Source organism: Neomonachus schauinslandi, chromosome 11 (assembly GCF_002201575.2).
Source record: "Neomonachus schauinslandi chromosome 11, ASM220157v2, whole genome shotgun sequence".
NCBI lineage: Eukaryota > Metazoa > Chordata > Mammalia > Carnivora > Phocidae > Neomonachus > Neomonachus schauinslandi.
In genome coordinates, this window is record NC_058413.1 from 26,066,357 (window position 1) to 26,084,802 (window position 18,446).

The 18,446-nt window shown below is 36.6% G+C and overlaps 1 protein-coding gene across 3 annotated transcripts in view; it reads left to right on the forward strand.

Moving 5' to 3' along the window:
• The window catches only part of FBXO3 (F-box protein 3), a 33,261-nt gene extending 16,826 nt beyond the window's left edge, over window positions 1–16,435 (forward strand). For 2 of the 3 annotated variants that reach the window (XM_021685348.1, XM_044919315.1), the window contains exons 4-11: window positions 173–287; window positions 2,051–2,255; window positions 3,584–3,629; window positions 6,190–6,274; window positions 7,102–7,224; window positions 8,744–8,859; window positions 9,964–10,154; window positions 15,264–16,435. In XM_021685348.1, the coding sequence (XP_021541023.1) occupies window positions 173–287; window positions 2,051–2,255; window positions 3,584–3,629; window positions 6,190–6,274; window positions 7,102–7,224; window positions 8,744–8,859; window positions 9,964–10,154; window positions 15,264–15,440 (1,058 nt within the window). In that variant the 3' untranslated portion in view covers window positions 15,441–16,435. Of the gene's footprint in view, window positions 1–172; window positions 288–2,050; window positions 2,256–3,583; window positions 3,630–6,189; window positions 6,275–7,101; window positions 7,225–8,743; window positions 8,860–9,963; window positions 10,155–12,908; window positions 13,869–15,263 lie in introns of those variants that run through there. The other variant, XM_021685349.1, reaches the window with a different exon arrangement.
• The last annotated feature ends 2,011 nt before the right edge of the window (window positions 16,436–18,446 follow it).

The window sequence follows — 18,446 nt, forward strand, 5'->3', positions numbered from 1 at the left end:
CAAAGTGAAATGTTGCTCTGCATTTTCAATTTATTTCTCTATATTTCAGCAGTACAATTTGGACAGAATTCACTTGCTCTAAGATTGTTTCACTGGCTAGCAGCAGATTGTATTTCTCCTTAGCTATAAGGCTTATTGTTTCTTCATAATTTGCTTTTTTGTGCATTTGCAGAGGGTGCTCGAGAGGAAGACCTAGATGCTGTGGAAGCTCAGATTGGTTGCAAGCTTCCTGATGATTATCGATGTTCGTATCGTATCCACAATGGGCAGAAGTTAGTGGTTCCTGGGTAAGAATGTTTGCCATTTGAGTTATTTTTAGTGACACACGTCATTTCCCAGAATGAAAATAAACAAATACAATTTGTAGTTACTCTTAACAGATTAAAGGAGTATAGGAATTCCCTCTTCTTCCTTATAAGAATCCAAAAGACAGAATCTATTGCTTGAATTTGATTTTCCCAAAATAAATATGTCTCATAAAAACAGCATTTTTATCAATGCATCTTTATACTTAAAATGAAGTCTGGTTGGGGTTGGGGTGCATGCTGTGGTATATAGGGTGGGTGTGTGTGCGAGTATATTTTAACTAAAACTGTTCAGAACCCTTGAGGTCTTTATCCTATTATAGGCCAGGTAAATTGTTTTGGAGAGCTTGATGTAAATTCTGTGTACCATACATGTAAAAAGCAATAATTTATTCAGAGCTACATACACTAAAGAAAATAGATTTTTGTCCTATTCAGGCATAGCTTGTAACTGAGTGGCCTGTTTTTAAGAGGAAGTACTCATTGTGGAACCTTTTGGCAAAAGCAGACATACAGTAGCTGTCAAATTCATTCACAGTGTTGAAAGCTATGTACTTTGGGCCTACTCCTTTTGTTCTTTTATGAAATTAAGCTATTTCAGAGACGTTGCACTTATGAAATGTTCATAAGAACTTAGGGAGAACTTTGCATTGTTCTTAATGGAACGTGGTGTCTCTTTGTGTGTGAAGAATCATATGAGGCCTTGTTACCATTTTAGATCAGGGTTGAGTGAGTACAGGGTGATCATACTGAGATTATAAGGTAGTATGCAGAAATCAAATATTGGGCAGTTAGGATGAGATAAGCCTAAATTACTAGCTGTTTTTTTCTAGTCTTTTTTTCCCTATTGAACTGAAACTTGACAAAAATTGAAAATTTGTCATATTTCAAGAGCAAATAAGAGAGAACTTTATTAAAAGAGTTGCCCAGAATTGACATGACAAACAGGTCATAATTTCTTTCTTTCTTTCTTTCTTTTTTTTAAGATTTTATTTATTTGACAGAGACAGCAAGAGAGGGAACACAAGCAGAGGGAGTGTGAGAGGGAGAAGCAGGCTCCCCGCTGAGCAGGGAGCCCAATGCGGGGCTCGATCCCCGGACCCTGGGATCATGACCCGAGCGAAAGGCAGACGCTTAACGACTGAGCCACCCAGGCGCCCCCAGGTCATAATTTCTACGCAGGGATTTATATCTATCCACAGTCTAAACAGTGAGACTTTAGGATAGGAATCCTATCATCAAGGATTCCTTCCATCAAGGACCAATACCTCTGTTCTCATGTATATGCAATGAGATCAGTTTAGACCCCATGCATCCCAAGTTTATGAAAATTTGGGCAAGGTTTAGATTGATTTACATTAATATTGTCTGGGAGGATAGGATAAGCTGAAAGTTGTATCAAGATAAAGGTATCAGAGTTTTACCGCTCTAAACTTTAAAATAGTCGCACATGTATATATAGCAAAACACTAGCAAATCAGTATATCCCGGCAAGACAGTTTTGAAAGCAGTAACTATTTTTCTTTTAAAAAGGCTTTTTAGACATTTTAGACATTTAGGCTTTTAATTTAAATCAGAATCTTTCCACTCGAGTTTGAATGTAAAGAAATTGTAATGTTTTTGGTGATTGACATGTTAATCAGTTCTTATAAAGCTGTCAGTAGGAAATTATCATTCATCAAAAAGATGAAGCACAGCTGTTTGTTTGGCACTGAAATTGATTAAATTTTTGTCTGTGCTCTCAGGTTGTTGGGAAGTATGGCGCTGTCCAATCACTATCGTTCGGAGGATTTGTTAGACGTCGATACAGCCGCTGGAGGCTTCCAGCAGAGACAGGGACTGAAATACTGTCTCCCTTTAACTTTTTGCATACATACTGGTTTGAGTCAGTACATAGCAGTGGAAGCTGCGGAGGGCCGAAACAAAAATGAAGTTTTTTACCAATGTCCAGTAAGTAGGAAGGGTGTTTAAATGCAGCTATAAGATATGTTCTGATGAGTGTATAAATGTGTGCAGTAGGAGTTTTCATTGCTGTAGAATGGGCATAGAGCATTATACCATTTGATTATAGACCCATCTAATTAGAGGGCTAATATTCAGTCATAATATTCTGACATTATGGAATGCCAAAGGAAAATTTTACCTGTGGACAAACAATGCAAACCATTGTGCACACAGAGGGAAGGCTGTGATATGTGTTAAGGCAATTTAAGTTGAAGAAAAACTAAAGCGATATGTTGAAGTAATTCTAATATACATTTCTAACTTAAAAAATTTAGCTTTTGAACATCATTTGACTCAAGTTCCGAGTGCAATAGAAACTTTTTTTTTTTTTTTTTAAAGATTTTATTTATTTATTTGACAGAGACAGAGACAGCAAGAGCAGGAACACAAGCAGGGGGAGTGGGAGAGGGAGAAGCAGGCTTCCTGCTGAGCCGGGAGCCCGATGCGGCACTCGATCCCAGGACCCTGGGATCATGACCTGAGCCGAAGGCAGTCGCTTAACCAACTGAGCCACCCAGGCGCCCTGCAATAGAAACTTTTTAAACTCTTCATTACATAGTTGAGTTGCTGAAGTGTGGATCCATTTTTAGGAGGCTTTTGTTAAGATTTAAATATGATCACAGAAAATGTGGTATTTGGTTTCATTCTTATTTCTTCAGTTCTTTGTAATTTCTCAGTTGTAGATCTTCTGGCTTCATTTTTGCCAAAATGTGAACTTTTAACTTAAAAGAGGAATTTAAAATAGAAAATCATAGATACCCGAGACATGTGACTCCATATAACATTGAAAATATTTAAAGAGCTTCCATAGTTTTATTTTTTTCCTAAATATTTTCATGCATTTTAGCTCATTTTTTACTTGATACCTCTGTAAGATTGTAGGATGAGGGCTTAGTGAGAGAAGTGACCAACCTAGAATTGTTCAGGTCTCTTGACTCCGAATCTAAAGCCCTTTCTTAATAGGCATATATATCATCTTACCTTTACTTCCTAACTAAAGGGTAATTTTTTAGTTCGCTGTAACAGTAATCGCGGTACATAAGTGTTTTAACTGTTATTGAGAAGTGCCTGGCACTCTTCTTTTTAGAAAGGACCTAAATATAGAAATCATAAGAGCAGGGACTGAAAAGTATGAGTAATGTCCGAGTGTTGGTTAGAGCACTTGTTATTTTTATCTATTCTGCCTTGTCTCCAGGGAAGGATACAGATAATGAACAATGAGAAATTAAGTAAAATGTCTTTTTCTCAATTACAATATTCTTTTTCTCACCTAGGACCAAATGGCTCGGAATCCAGCTGCTATTGACATGTTTATCATAGGTAGGAGAAAAAATAGTCTTCCTTTTCCTTTCTTCTTCCTGGTTAAAAAAATTAAATTGGTAAAAATTTTGCAGTTACTTGATCAGCTGGCAATTTATACTTGTCTTTCTTAAAGTTTGCTGGTTTATAAAATACTGTATCTAGGCTCTCATTTGAATAGCGCTTGTACTTTGTGTGAATTTGTTTTCTACTTGGAAAAAAAGCCATGCCCTATATAATCTTGTGCTCTTAGGACTTTGCTGTAGAACAGAAGAATGAATAGAATTACTATGAGTATGTATATAGTTACCTTACACATTGCATGCATTTTCCATCAATCATGTTAATACATAATTGGAGACAGATAGATAAAACAACTTTATACCTATAAAGTTTGTGGTGCCGATGCTGGGAAAATACTGATAAATCACTAGAGATCTGAGAACAGCAGTCTTCAGAGACCAGTGTAAACTGGGCTCCATGAACTCTTTGGCTCAACTACTTTTTCTTGGCCTTCCAAGGTATTTCTCGTAGGATTTTTTTTTTTTTTTAAGATTTTATTTATTTATTTGAGAGAGAGAGAATTAGAGACAGAGAGCATGAGAGGGAGGAGGGTCAGAGGGAGAAGCAGACCCCCTGCCGAGCAGGGAGCCCGATGCGGGACTCGATCCCGGGACTCCAGGATCATGACCTGAGCCGAAGGCAGTCGCCCAACCAACTGAGCCACCCAGGCGCCCCTCTCATAGGATTTTGAGAACGATCCAGTTTGTTTGCAATTGCAGCTCACCCCTTTGCTGTTCATCCAGCTAAGCTCTGTGAGTTTCTCACTCTTGGTTTGGTGCTGGTCTGACATGGTGTGGAAGGCCCCACCGCTACAGCAGGGTTCTAAGATCTGATGAATACAGTTCTGGTAGCTGGGATTTCTCCTGGAATAAGAGAGCAAAGCAAAAGATTTGAGATGCACTGAGGGAGGAGAGGTGAAATGGGATGTTAGTGCTGGGAGGAGAGACAAGAAAGTGGCTTCCTTTAAGCTGCCTTGATAAAACCCTAGTGCTACCAAAGAGACGGCAAGATAACAGGCTTACTTTAAAAGGTAAACTACCTCGGGATGTATAAAAATCCGGCTTGATTCAACGAAGTTTGACACTCTTGGAATTTTTGGTAAAACACAAGATGGAATCTCCTGGTATTCAGTGAATTATTAATAGATATTTGAAAAAACTAGAATCTGTGTTCAGGTAGGTTGAGTGGTGAAGACTGCATAGAAAAGACTGTCCTCATTTTAAAGAACACACACTTGGGTGTGTATTATTATAAATTAAGGTACCTTAAAATACACCATGCCAATTTCATTTTTATGTAAACCATGAAAAATTTGTGGTTTTTTTACTGTAACATTTTATTCCATGAAATATACAAAATGATGTTTTAAACTTTATAGGGAACTCACTAGTTTTAAAAACAAAATTGTAGCTTCTATGAATTTTAATGACCTTATTCATGTGCCTCTTTAGTATCTTGTTCAGAGTAGATAGATGGTAGGTAATCATTTAAATAGAACATTCAATAATTAAAGGATTAGAATTGGCCATTCATTAGTAGATGTTGAGAAAAGAGCCAACTATTGTAGCTTACCTTCTCTCGGTTGATGCCTTTAAAATTTTAAAGCTATAAACCCTAAGACCCAAGCTTAAATTGTATCTTCTATTATTCCCTAAATAGAGTAATAAGTAAATACTATAAATTTAGCTCCAATGTTCAGCATGGCAGAGTGTGAGAACTGTGTTAATAGAAACAACATTACAGAGAAATTCAGTGAATAACATTGATTCAGGGACTAATATTGCTGGGCACTGATTGTATTAATAATAGATGTGGGGGTCTGAGAAAGTTATGTTGTTTTACCTAGAAGGGGTAAACATAATTCATGTAAATACTTGTCCAGTGATCCACTCACTAGATCACGAATGTGTGGTCTGGTCTGGACTGGACTTTGAGCTGGTCACTGAGAATATGGAGAACCACTCTGCATTTGAATCTGCTGTGGTACAACTAGACTACTTTGGGATTGGTTTGATGCCCAGAACTGTACAGTGCCATACCCCTGTTAGATGCCCAGGCTGAGCCTGGCTTCTGCCAGAATTTTATGCATGAGTCAGGAGGTACCTGGGCCAAGGGTATATACCCTGATTGTCTGAGGATAGGTGCTGATATTTTTCCTGTAGTTTCTTCCTAGACATAGCTGTATGTGTATCTCCTTTGTTCCGTATGTTCTAGAAATTACAGACAGAAGAAGGCTTTTCATTCTTGTACCAGCACAAAATAAAATTTAAATCTGTTATTTAATTATAAATGTAAAAAGTAGTTTGAAGGTAGATGGAGGGTTCCCTAGCAAGGTAGTTGGGAATGAGATGGATAGAATTGAGAATAGAAATTGACCTGATAATGGACTAGTAGAATTATAAGTGTTTCTAGTTTTGATCTCGTATCTTAAGCATAGAGAAATTATCATTGTTTCCTGTATAGATTTTACAAAAATTATTTGTCCTTTTCTTCTTCCCCACCCCTTCCTGGTTTATAGGTGCTACTTTTACTGACTGGTTTACTTCTTATGTCAGCAATGTTGTATCGGGTGGTTTCCCAATCATCAGAGACCAAATTTTCAGGTATTTCACTCAGGACTAAAATGATTGTAAATCAGAAAAAAACATTAGTTACACATCTTGAGATGAAGTTTCAAAGAAGGTTAATAACAGAACCTCTCATTATCTTAAGTGCCACTGTGTTAGTCCCACTTTAAAGCCACATTCAAACACTTGAATAGCCAGTATTTTTCTTATCTTGAAGGATCCAGAGAATAAATTGATTTTTATTTCGAAGTTATAGCTCTATGGTATAGTTTCTTTTTATACATAGTTTCTTTTTTGGGGGGAAAAAGACTGTTTGCCAGTTAATGGATTTATCATGAATAGCAAGTCAGTAACTGTTAACTCTTGGCAAATATTATATATCATCTATAAATGAAACATGCAGGTATTATAGATAGTATTAGAGGTCATATTGGTTCACAGTAGCCTGGTTGGCAGAAATGATAGATTAATTATAAATTAGAGGTCTCTAGAAAAACATACCAACACATTTTATTGTCAGAGCCACTGTTTTCAGATGTCCCAAAAGTTTCCTGGCTCTGAAAACTGAGATAAGCTCTTTTTAGTTTCCAGTTTAATTGCTGAATCATTATTCGAACCACTGATCATTGAGCCTTGATGCTGTCATTACTGGTCTGAAGTCTTCCAAGTTTTTCTAGTTTGCTTGTAATTTATAATTTTCTTCTAAGCATCATAGGACTATACCTTTAAGTTCCCAAATATGGTTTAAATTTTTGATCGTAAGGTAAAATATAAGCTACTTTGCATTGTATCTTGAAATCTTTTATCTTATAGACTTGAAGTTAGTTGATTTAAAAAATGTTTAATGTTTTAAAATTATCTAGATATGTTCATGATCCAGAGTGTGTGGCAACAACTGGGGACATTACCGTTTCAGTTTCTACATCGTTTCTGCCAGAACTTAGCTCTGTCCACCCGCCCCACTACTTCTTCACATACCGAATCAGGTGAGAGATGTAAATGGGGTACAGCCTGTCAATGTGTTGGTGTAGCCCCCTTTGACATGGTCCATCAGACATATTTTGAAAGACAGCTTTTTGCCGAGGTGTGGAGGAAGGTGGATAACAAAATTTTTTATCATCTAGTATAATACTACATAATTTTATAAAGTATAATTTTATAATCTAGTATAATCTAGTACCTTGAGTTTATAGTAACCTCCAAGTTACTTAAGTTATTTCTTGCAAATGTACTGTGTTTAAAGAATTGTGCCAGGTACTTCGTGAGGCGGACACTAAGTTATAATCATCATGAAAGCTGTCTATAAGAGTTGCATTTAGAAGCTATCAAATTGTTCAAGATAAAACCATGCGTTTTAAATTTCACTTAGGCTGTCTATATTGATTAAAACTCTAATAAATATTTATCGGTGCTGCCTGTATATTAGGCATGGTGTTAAGCATTGAATTTGGTTAAATAAAAAACAAATATTAAATTCACTTTAATACTCTGTGCGATGACATAAAGATAACTCATTGCTTTAAAATATTAAGAATACTTTGTTTTTAGATATATTTTTATATAATTTATGATATATTACAGATATTTAAAAAATACATATATATGCATATATACATACTGGAATTATTTTTGCTATGTATACTAACCAGGGAGCATCCTAGGATTTTGGTATTATATGCAGCCTTTGATATGTCCAGTTACACATGTACAGATGTTTGTTATTTTAATTGTTTAATTCAGATCCTATGTAAGATTGAAACATGCTTAGAATAGTAACACTGACACTTGCTTATAGGGTACTCCAAAAGAAAATAAGAGACAGCAGATTCCTAGAGAAAGGGGGGAAATAATAGTACTGGGAAAGAGTCAAGGTGTAATCCTAGTAACTGATTGGTGACATTTTTCTTTGAGCTTTCTAGAAGTTAATGGAAAAAAGGAAAATGTCTTCAGTCTCAGTTTTTTAATAAAAATTTTTAAAGAGGGGCGCCTGAGTGGCTCAGTCGTTAAGCGTCTGCCTTCGGCTCAGGTCATGGTCCCAGGGTCCTGGGATCCAGCCCCACATCGGGCTCCCTGCTCGGCGGGAAGCCTGCTTCTCCCTCTCCCCTTCCTCCTGCTTGTGTTCCCTCTCTCGCTGTGTCTCTCCCTGTCAAATAAATAAAATCTTTAAAAAAAAAAATTTTTTTTAAGAAAACTAAAATTTTTTATTGCACTTTATCTGGAAAGCATTTCGTACATTGATCTTTACTTGAAGAGCAAAAAATTATTATCACCAATGTGTTCATACATTTTTATGTTCCCCATTCTATTGTTGATTCTCGGCAAGTCAAGTGTGCAAATTGGGTAAAGGCATTTATGTGGGAGAGTCAAGCTAATCAGGCCCATATTTTTGAGAACTTTCAGAAATAGGTGGTTAACATAGACTTTAGTCCAAATAATTTAGCTCTTAAGCAAAAGAAACCAAATCAGGTCAGATTTATGTCTCTACCACCCCATTTCCTTCTCCAGGATTGAAATGTCAAAGGATGCACTTCCTGAGAAGGCTTGTCAGTTGGACAGTCGCTATTGGAGAATAACAAATGCTAAAGGTGATGTAGAAGAAGTTCAAGGACCTGGAGTAGTTGGTATGTATGTAACTCAAGATTTGGGTTTATAGATCAGGTGCCTCTAAGACATTTTGGAGAGCATATATGTGACATACAGCTTGGAAAAGGCACAATGTAGTTAGTGGATAAGACTATTTTTATTTAAAGATCTATTAGAGAGAGAGAGAGCATGACTGGGAGGAGGGGCAGAGGGAGAGAGAGAATCTCAAGCAGATGCCCTGCTGAGCCTGGAGCCTGACATGGGGCTCGATTTTACCACCCATGAGATCATGACCTGAGCCGAAATCACGAGTTGGACGCTTAACCATCTGAGCCACCCAGGCGCTCCAAGACTGTATCTTTTAATAGCTATGTTTACAGTGTGAAAGATATCATAGATTCTGGGCTTCTTGTAACTCCAGTACTTTGCTTCATAAATATAATGTGTAAAGATCATTATCCTATTAGTTTAGTACCTTAAACATGAACTTTTCTAAAATTACAGCAAACAGGGGCGCCTGGGTGGCTTAGTCGTTAAGCGTCTGCCTTCGGCTCAGGTCATGATCCCAGGGTCCTGGGATCGAGCCCCACATGGGGCTCTCTGCTCGGCAGGAAGCCTGCTTCTCCCTCTCCCACTCCCCCTGCTTGTGTTCCCTCTCTCGCTGTCTCTCTCTCTCTGTCAAATAAATAAAATAATAAATAAATAAATAAATAAAATTACAGCAAACAGTTATTCAGGGATTGATTTTCCATTCTGTGGATCACCTGAGTTCCTTGTTAGCTTCTTAAGTTCATCATTTTTTTTAGCTGGATAATTATTCACTGTCATATTCTGTAGGGTTACCAGGCATAGGGCAGAAAGAGAAAATAAATTTCATATTGGTCATCTTTTTGAAATTTGGGGGAAATGTTAAAATCAGTAGCACAGATTCTTATTTGTGGATTTCAGTCATCATTAGCTCTGGTTGTCTTTGACCGTTAGCTTTTTAAAAGATTTCGATTATCGGGGCGCTTTAGATTTTTTTTTCTAATTGTGCATTTACTTTAACATAGTTTATATAATCTCATAGAGGACATATTTTATTTACTATAATGAAGAACTGAGTTTTATACTTTGGTTTCTTATTACTGTTTTCTCTGCAGGTGAATTTCCAATCATCAGCCCAGGTCGGGTATATGAATACACAAGTTGTACCACATTTTCTACAACATCAGGATATATGGAAGGATACTATACCTTCCATTTTCTTTACTTTAAAGACAAGATCTTTAATGTTGCTATTCCCCGATTCCATATGGCTTGTCCAACATTCAGGGTGTCTATAGCCCGATTGGTGAGTTAAATTTTCCTCTGGGACTGATTTCCATGCTTTGTAGAATTAACTCCACAGAGGGATTTTGTTGATTAGCCAGACAAATGGTTTATAAATGGTGTTCCAGAGAACCCTAGAGATTCTGAGGAAATATGTGAATATGTGGGGGTGGTGGATAATAAGTAAGCTAGACTCTATACACTTCAATCAGAATAACTCTACTCTGTTTAGCTGTTTTTTGTTGATTTTTTTTGTTTGTTTTTAATAGATATCATTTTTTTTTTTAGCAGTTTTAGATTCACAGAAAATTGAGCAGAAGGTACAGAAATTTTCCAAATACCCCCCACCCCCATGCATGCACAGACTTCCTTCCTCATCATCAGTCTCCCACCAGAGTGGTATTTTTGTTACAGTTGATGAACCTACATTGGAACATCATAAGCACCCCAAGTCCATAGTCTACATTAGGGTTTACTCTTGGTGTTGTATGTTTTTTGGGTTTGGACAAGTGTATAATGACCCGTATCCACCATCATAGTATCATGTAGAGAGGTTACTGGTTTTAAAGGTTCAGCCTCTTTTCCACCGTTTCCAAAAAAAATTCTGTGGCCTAATGAGAAACACCACACTAGACCAGTTAAAATAGGCTTTATTTTATTTCATTAAGATTAGAAAAGCAATTTCTTGCAGTGTTTTTGCTAAAAATCCCAATTTTGTAAAATAATAACAAATGTCCTAGAGAGAGAGAGACTACTAAAAGTGCAAGTCTACCCGTTAAATCCTCTTTGTAGTCATCTCTCTTTGGGATCATTTCCTAAGTCAACTAGGTATAATTTTAAAATCTCACTTTTAGGATTACTTTATGATAGTGGCAGTACCCTAATCTTATGGATTATAAAATGAATAAAGAGAATTATGAGGCTCCTGCTATACAATAGAAATAAATTATGACTCATATATCCAGAATGTGACTGAGTGGTAGGTGTTGAATGTTCAGAAAGGGCCCTCTGGCTCCTGGGAAGATGGACATAGGATTAGTCTGACCCAGAGCTGACACATTCCCAACCCCAGTTTGGAAAGAGGAGGATGATATGAGACTTTAGGCCATTATGCTTGCATATCTGGTGAAAAGGATCTACCGTCTGGGTTTGGAAGTGAAGTTTAGTTTCCCTCCCAGTGCAGGAATACTTTCTACTGTGTATTTCCAGTACTAGGAATTTGTTACTTCTTGTAACAGTCTCCTGTTTTTGACTAGTCCAGATTCTGTCTGAGATTGGTTATCATCCATGAATGTTTGATACAGGTCATTAGTGAAGCCATCTGGGGCTAGAGTTCTCTGTGGGAAAGTTGGAAATAGTTTAATTTCTTTCATATATTTCCTACTTCTTATTCCACTTTTGGTCATTTGTGTCTTTCAAGGAAGTTGTCCATTTTGTCTAAATGTTGAATTATTGGCATAAAATTATTTATAATATTCCCTTGATATCCTTTTAATGGCCATAAGAACTATAGTCATATGTCCTTTTTTGCTCCTAATAATGGTAATTTATATCTTCTCTTGATGAGTTTACCTAAGGGGTTTATCTCTTTTGTTAGTCATTTGAAAGAACAACTTTGGGTTTCACTGGGTTTCTCTACTGTTGCCTGATTTTCTATTTCATTGATTTCTGTGGTTTTCTTTATTTCTCTCCTCCTACTTACTTTGGGATTCATTTGCTTTTTTACCAGCTTCTTAAGGTAGAAGTTTAGATTATTAATTTTAGGCCTTTCTTTTCTCTAAAGCACTATTTTAGCTGTATTTCATAAATTTTGATGTGTTGTTTTCATTAACATTTAATTCAAGATATTCTGGGATTTCCCTTGTAATTTAATTTTGATCTGTAAGTTTTCTAGGAATGTGTTAATTTTCAAACATTTGGAGGTTTTCCAGTTAACTTTTGTTTACTGATTTCTAATTTTGTTATGGTTAGAGAACTCGCTGTGTGTAATTTCAATCCTTTTAAAGGTTTTATGTCCCAGCATTATGGTCTGTCTTGATTATTAATCCCTGTGTATTTGAAAAGAATGTATATTCTGCTAATTGAGGGAATATTACCTATAAATGAAAGTTCAAATTGGTTGACAGTTTTTCAAGTCTTCTATATATATATATATATATATATTTTTTTTTTGGTCCTTGTTCTCTGAAAGATGATTGTTGAAATCTCCAACCATAATTACAGTTTTGTCTATTTCTCTTTTAAATTTTATCAGATATGCTTCATGTGTGTTGAAGCTCTATAATTATATGCAGATATGCTTAGGATGATTGATTATGTCTTTTTAATGAAGTGCTTTCTTTTATTATTATGAAATCTCTCTCTTTGATAATATTTCTTGTCCTAAAATTGCTAATATTCCTGACCTAAAGTGTAAAGAATGTTGAGGTTTGTTTGGGCAGGCAGTTAAGTTACTATGGGGTCAGCTTGATCCTGGTGAGACTTGTTTTTAATGTTTGTTAGGGTGGGTATAAAGTAGTCTTTAATTTAGGATAGCAGTTCTCAAACTTTTTGATCTCATGGCTCCTTTAAGCTTTTAAGTTGTTGAGGACTCCAAAGAACTTTTGTTGATGTGGGTTATGTCAGTATTTATCATGTTAGAAATGAAAACTGAGAAATTTTATAGTATTTACTTACTCTTTTTTTAAAGTTTACAATTTTTAAATTTATAATTTTAAATTATAATAATAAACTCATTACATGTTCAACCCTCTTAACTATGTTCTTACTTATTTAGAGTTTTAATTTCCTCCCAACCACAAATACGCATATAAAATTTTGACCTGCCTTGTGGAAAATGTTTCTCTCTCTCTCAAGGATGAGATATCAATACAAAGAAATGAGAATTCTGGACTTACTTCTAATCAACATGAAAGAGGCAGTGGGGATTGTATTTGTATGGTGTTGTATTTGTATTGTACCTTTTCTGTTGAAATATTAGTTTTCTTGATATGGAAACTGAATTGTTCTCCTTTTTTGTGCCCTAACCATATGATAATTATTGTACTTAATACTTCGTTTTGCTTTATACTTTGAATGTCACTACAAAATATACTTTTGGCTTCTCTTAAGCCTTTTCTTGCTCTAGGTGGTTTGTTGTTTGCTTTTGGACACTTTAGAGGTTCCTGCTGCTTACTTATTTCCATTCTTATCTGTGTGTGCCTCTTTCCGTCTGCTGCTTCTGTATGTACACTTTTATCTGACATCAGCAGTCTCCCTCTTTAGCCACACGGACTTCTTTAACATTTTTTTCTGTTTTCTTCTTCAATAAGATGACTAATGATCATACTACCTGAATTTAATGTTTTAGGATTTCCTAAGCCTTCCCCCTTGCCCCTTTTGAACCTTCTGAATTTTAAAGTCTTCATTCCCTAGATTTAAAAAAATCAAAAAATAAAAATAATGGAATATCATGTCATATTTATGTATATTTTCTCTGATTGTTGTTAATGCTGTTATTAGTGTTATAATAAATCCTAAGTGACAATCCTTTGACAACTCCTAAAGAACAATTTTTTTCTCCCACATTAATTAATTTGCTTGCTCAACAAATATTTATTGAGTCCCTACGAGGTGCTGGGGAAACGCAGTGAACAATACAGCCAGGATCTGCCTTCGGGGATGTACTGTACAGCACGCTGACTATAGTGAATACTGCATTGCAAATTTGAAAGTTGCTAAGAGAATAAATCTTAAAAGCTCTCATTACAAAAAAAACATTCTGTAACTGTATGGTGACGGATGTTAACTGGACTTACTGTGGTGATCATTTTGTAATATATACAAATATCAAATGAATATCAAATCATGTTGTACACTTGGAACGAATGAATGTAATGTTGTATGTCAATTATACCTCAATAAAAAAAAAGAAGAAAGTTGAGGAAATTAAAAAACAAAAAACAAAAAAACCCTCTGCCTTGGAATTTACATTCTAGTTGGAAGAGACAAGAGTAGCAAATAAACACTACCTAGTTATACCAAGTAGTAATAAGTGCTCTGGAGAGAAATCAGAGTAAAGGATATATAAGGAGTGTCCTGTTCAGTTGTTCTAATATAAAGATGTGTTGGGAAAGGCCTCGGCAACATTTGAGTTAAGACTTGAAAGAAGTAGAGGGAGCCAGGTGGATATATGTGGCAGAAGGATGTTCCAAGCAAAAGAATAGTAAGTGCAAAGGCCCTGAAACCCTGATGTTACATAAACATACTAATGCTTGGCATGTGTGAAGAACAGCCAGTGTAGCTGGAGGGCCGTGGCCGGGGGACAGTGGTCAGAGGTGAAATTGGAGGCATAGTGAGTGCTGGATATGTGAGGCCAGAAAGGCCTTTTACTGACACATCCCAGGTTTCCCAGTAGTTCCCACATCACCAGCTAGGTGCTCCTTGCTATTCAGAACTCTCTGCAATATAGCGACTCCTCTCACTGAGTCTTCAAACGTATGAGAGAGAAAAATTGACAGCAGAGGAAGTCAAGACTTTATCAGAGACACTGCTTAAGCAGAATTGAAGTTTCCATGAGATGTTCAACCTCACTGTTGCCCCTATTCTGAGAGCCTTCAGCAAGTTAATTTCCAAGTAGACGCTGCCCCTGGTGATTGAGTTGAAATGATAGATCTTTATAGTAGGAGTTCAATAGAAGTCTATTAGACCTGACAGTACATGTAAGTTACCAGTAGAGGTCATACCTGATTAATATTTTGGAGTCCTCTTTTCTGTCAGCATATAGATTAATAAAGAATTGTTACTTAATACACTAAAATAAATCCAGTAAAATTTTCTCTTGGGTTGTTAGAAGTGGTCTGTTGGCTGCCTTGTACAAATTATCAACTACCATGTAAAGTGTAAGTACTGTATTAGTGAAACAGACTTACCATTAAAACCACATTGAGCCTTTTAAAACATGTGATATATGTATATACATTCTAGAATCTTGCATCAGCACGTGCATTTATGAAAATACACAGTTCAGCTCCATAAAAATTCCTATTTGGCATGTTCAGTTGTTTAGATTCTAGATAAATGAGAATTTGTGTAAAATAAGTACAAAAAAACTGATGGAAGTTCTTATCAAAAGATTGTTTTCTCTTTCAAGGAGATGGGTCCTGATGAATATGAAGAGATGGAAGAGGAAGAAGAGGAGGAGGAGGAAGACGACGACGAGGATGACTCGGCGGATATGGACGAGTCTGATGAAGACGATGAGGAAGAGAGACGGAGGAGAGTCTTTGACGTTCCCATTCGAAGACGCCGCTGCTCTCGCCTTTTTTAGGGAGGCTCTGCTGGTGGAAGCACTGGCATGAATCCAATTGTTAAATAGATTTCCCAATAATGTAAATAACTAAATTGCTCTCCGCATATAGCAGGAAAACTAGCATGAAATATTGTTCCGGGCCCTGGGTTCTATGCGACACCATGTTAGGAATTGGATTGTTTTGGTTTGCTTTGTGTTTTTGAGGAAGAGGAGGAAATGGGAATCTTTTTCTTTCTCCCTCTTCTAGAAGCCAGTGGGAGAATAGTTCTCTAGCTAGAGAACAGACATTTCTTTGTTTCAAAATATTTTATACTTCTACAAATATGGAAATGGGAGGGAATTGTTTTGAATAAGGATCGAAAAATGTAGCAGAAATACCTACACAAGGATAGAGAGGAACGATGTGAATAATTCTGTGAAAAGACTTCTTGCAGTTGTGAATTATTTAGAAATGAACAGAATTTGTAATTAGGCTAATCCATTTAGCGATTCCTATATATTTTGTACTCACAGGGAACTAATTGACTAAATAGCTTGAATGCTAGTTGTTTGTCCTTTCTTAGACAATCTATCCTTGAATTTAAAGGTTTCATCACTACCACCTTGAACTTAAAGTCTTCATCATTATGACCTTGCATTTAGTCTTCAACTCTACCAACCTTGAATTTAATTTAAAATCTTCAACATGACAACCTTGAATTTAAAGTCTTTAATGCTATGACCTTTATCATATTGTTCACAGATGCATCATTTTTGAAATGTAGTGTGTAAAAGTATATTGTGTTGTTTATTAACAAGAGTCTTCACAATGTCTCATGTAGTCTAAATTTGTAAATACTGCTTCTGTTTTGTTTCTCCTTTATACACTTGACTATGTGATAAGTGACATGAGTTTTATGTTAAGATTAAGTATGTTTTCCTGAAACATGGATTTTTTTGTAATTATATAATTGAGAGTTTGGAATGAAATCCTCCAAGTGGCAAAAACTCACATTTTAAAAACGAATTTTGGTTCTGACCCTGTATTTTGTGTAATTGCCTATTTTCCATAAACTAATATTAATCAGCCTTTGCTGTCAGGATGGAAGATGAAATCGATATTCATTGTCCTATTGCCAGAGGCCCATTCAAAGTTATTTCCTGGCTTTGACTATATCCTGTCATATGCCCTACCTTCCATTTTCCCCAAGAATGCTTCTTTTTTTTAAGATTTTATTTATTTATTCAGGCTCCCCGCTGAGCAGGGAGCCCAACATGGGGCTCGATCCCAGGACCCTGGGATCACGACCCAAGCCGAAGGCAGATGCCCAACCAACTGAGCCACCCAGGTGCCCCAAGAATACTACTATTGTAGGGAAAACTATAGGAAGAGGCAAGTATATATGGGGTTAAGCAGCTGCCCCCAGGGACCATGAAGACGCTTTCCTATTGGTACATGTCAAAATGTTCTGAAATGGAGTAAGTAGTTTTTCCTGCTTTTTTTTTTTTTAATCATCAGGCTACCAAATCCTATTATGCTTCTCTCCTTTCTTAAAAAAAAAAAAATCAACCTACCGATTTTTTTAAAAATAAACTTACCCGATAAAATAATAATTTAAAGCTAGTTAATGTGGAAAGTTAAAGTTAGTCCCAGGATCCCTTGCCATTTTTGCTTCTTTGTCTTTTCTGGTTGACCTCTCCTCTCAGTTCCCACAGTACTCACAATGCCCCAAATCTCTCCTACAACCCCGTTCAATTCTTGCTCCTTAGAATACGTCAGGCTTATTTATCCTCTCATCTAAATTCACATCCTCTTAATATGTTGAATGACCTGTTGTTCATACCAAGGTGTGATTGATTAGTTGATAACACGCTTAAGTGTTATTTCATTAGCAAGAATGTGTATTCACACATAGAAGGGATCTAACAGTTGGCCAGCCTATGCTTTTGTGGAGTGAAGGCCATTTCTGGTTCTGAGGTCCCTTGAGACCACTGCCTGTCTTTGACTCATTTATCTAAAGCTTGATGTATCAGGATGAGACCCAATAGCAGCAAATAGCTAAGGGTTATTTTTCTCTTATGAAAAGCCAAAGATCAGTTGAGGACTGATAACAGTGGCCCAGTGGTGTCTTCATTCCGGATTCGTTCCAACTTTCTGTTCTGCCATCCTTAGCACAAGGCTTTAATCATAAAGGTTACCTCGTGGTTGCAAGATGGCAGCTGTAGTCATATTCTATTACAGGAATAGATGGATAGGGAAGGATGATGAGAAAAGGGACAAATTAAATGGGAAGTAAAGTCAAACATACAGCTGGAGGGGTAAACCAACCAGGTCTCCAGCAGTCATGTGGAGAACAGATGGGGGTGGGGGGCGGGTGATGCAGGAATTAACATGGGCAGCATGGAGACCTGGTGTGAAGAACTTGTAATTCTGCAAGTAAGACATGCTTACAGGCCTGAGTTAGGGCAATAGCTGTGGGAGTGGAGTGAAAAGAGGATGAAACGGTTATCTACAAGAGAAAGTACCTAAGAGTTGGTGATGAGATGTGAGAGAGTAGAAGAAATCAAAGGTGATTGCCAGGTTTCTGGCTTCATTTATGAAAAAAAAAAATGGAGGAAATACGGTTGGACATTGGAGATGAGATTTGGATACATTTTGAATTCAAGATGCCTGTAGGACATACAGGTTCCAGCAATCAGTTGCGTATGAATATGAAGATTGAGAGAGTGGTCAGGGATGGAGAATAAAGATTTGCAAATTATCTGCAAATTACACATATCCCCAAGGCAAAACTAAGTGGATGCAGTGTCCTCTTCCAGGGAGCACCCAGTAAGTCTCAGTCCAACCCTGGCAACACTCAGGACTAAAAGATCAGGAAGCTGGAAGCACAACCAGGAGAGGGTGGCATCTCAGAATCCAAGAGTTCCAAGGAGGGAACGGCTAATAGGATGTGTATGAGATAATGCATGTGAAAGAGTTTTGTAAACAAGGAAATACATGTATTCACTGTTTTAAGCAGACACATTTTAAATACCAAAGCAAGT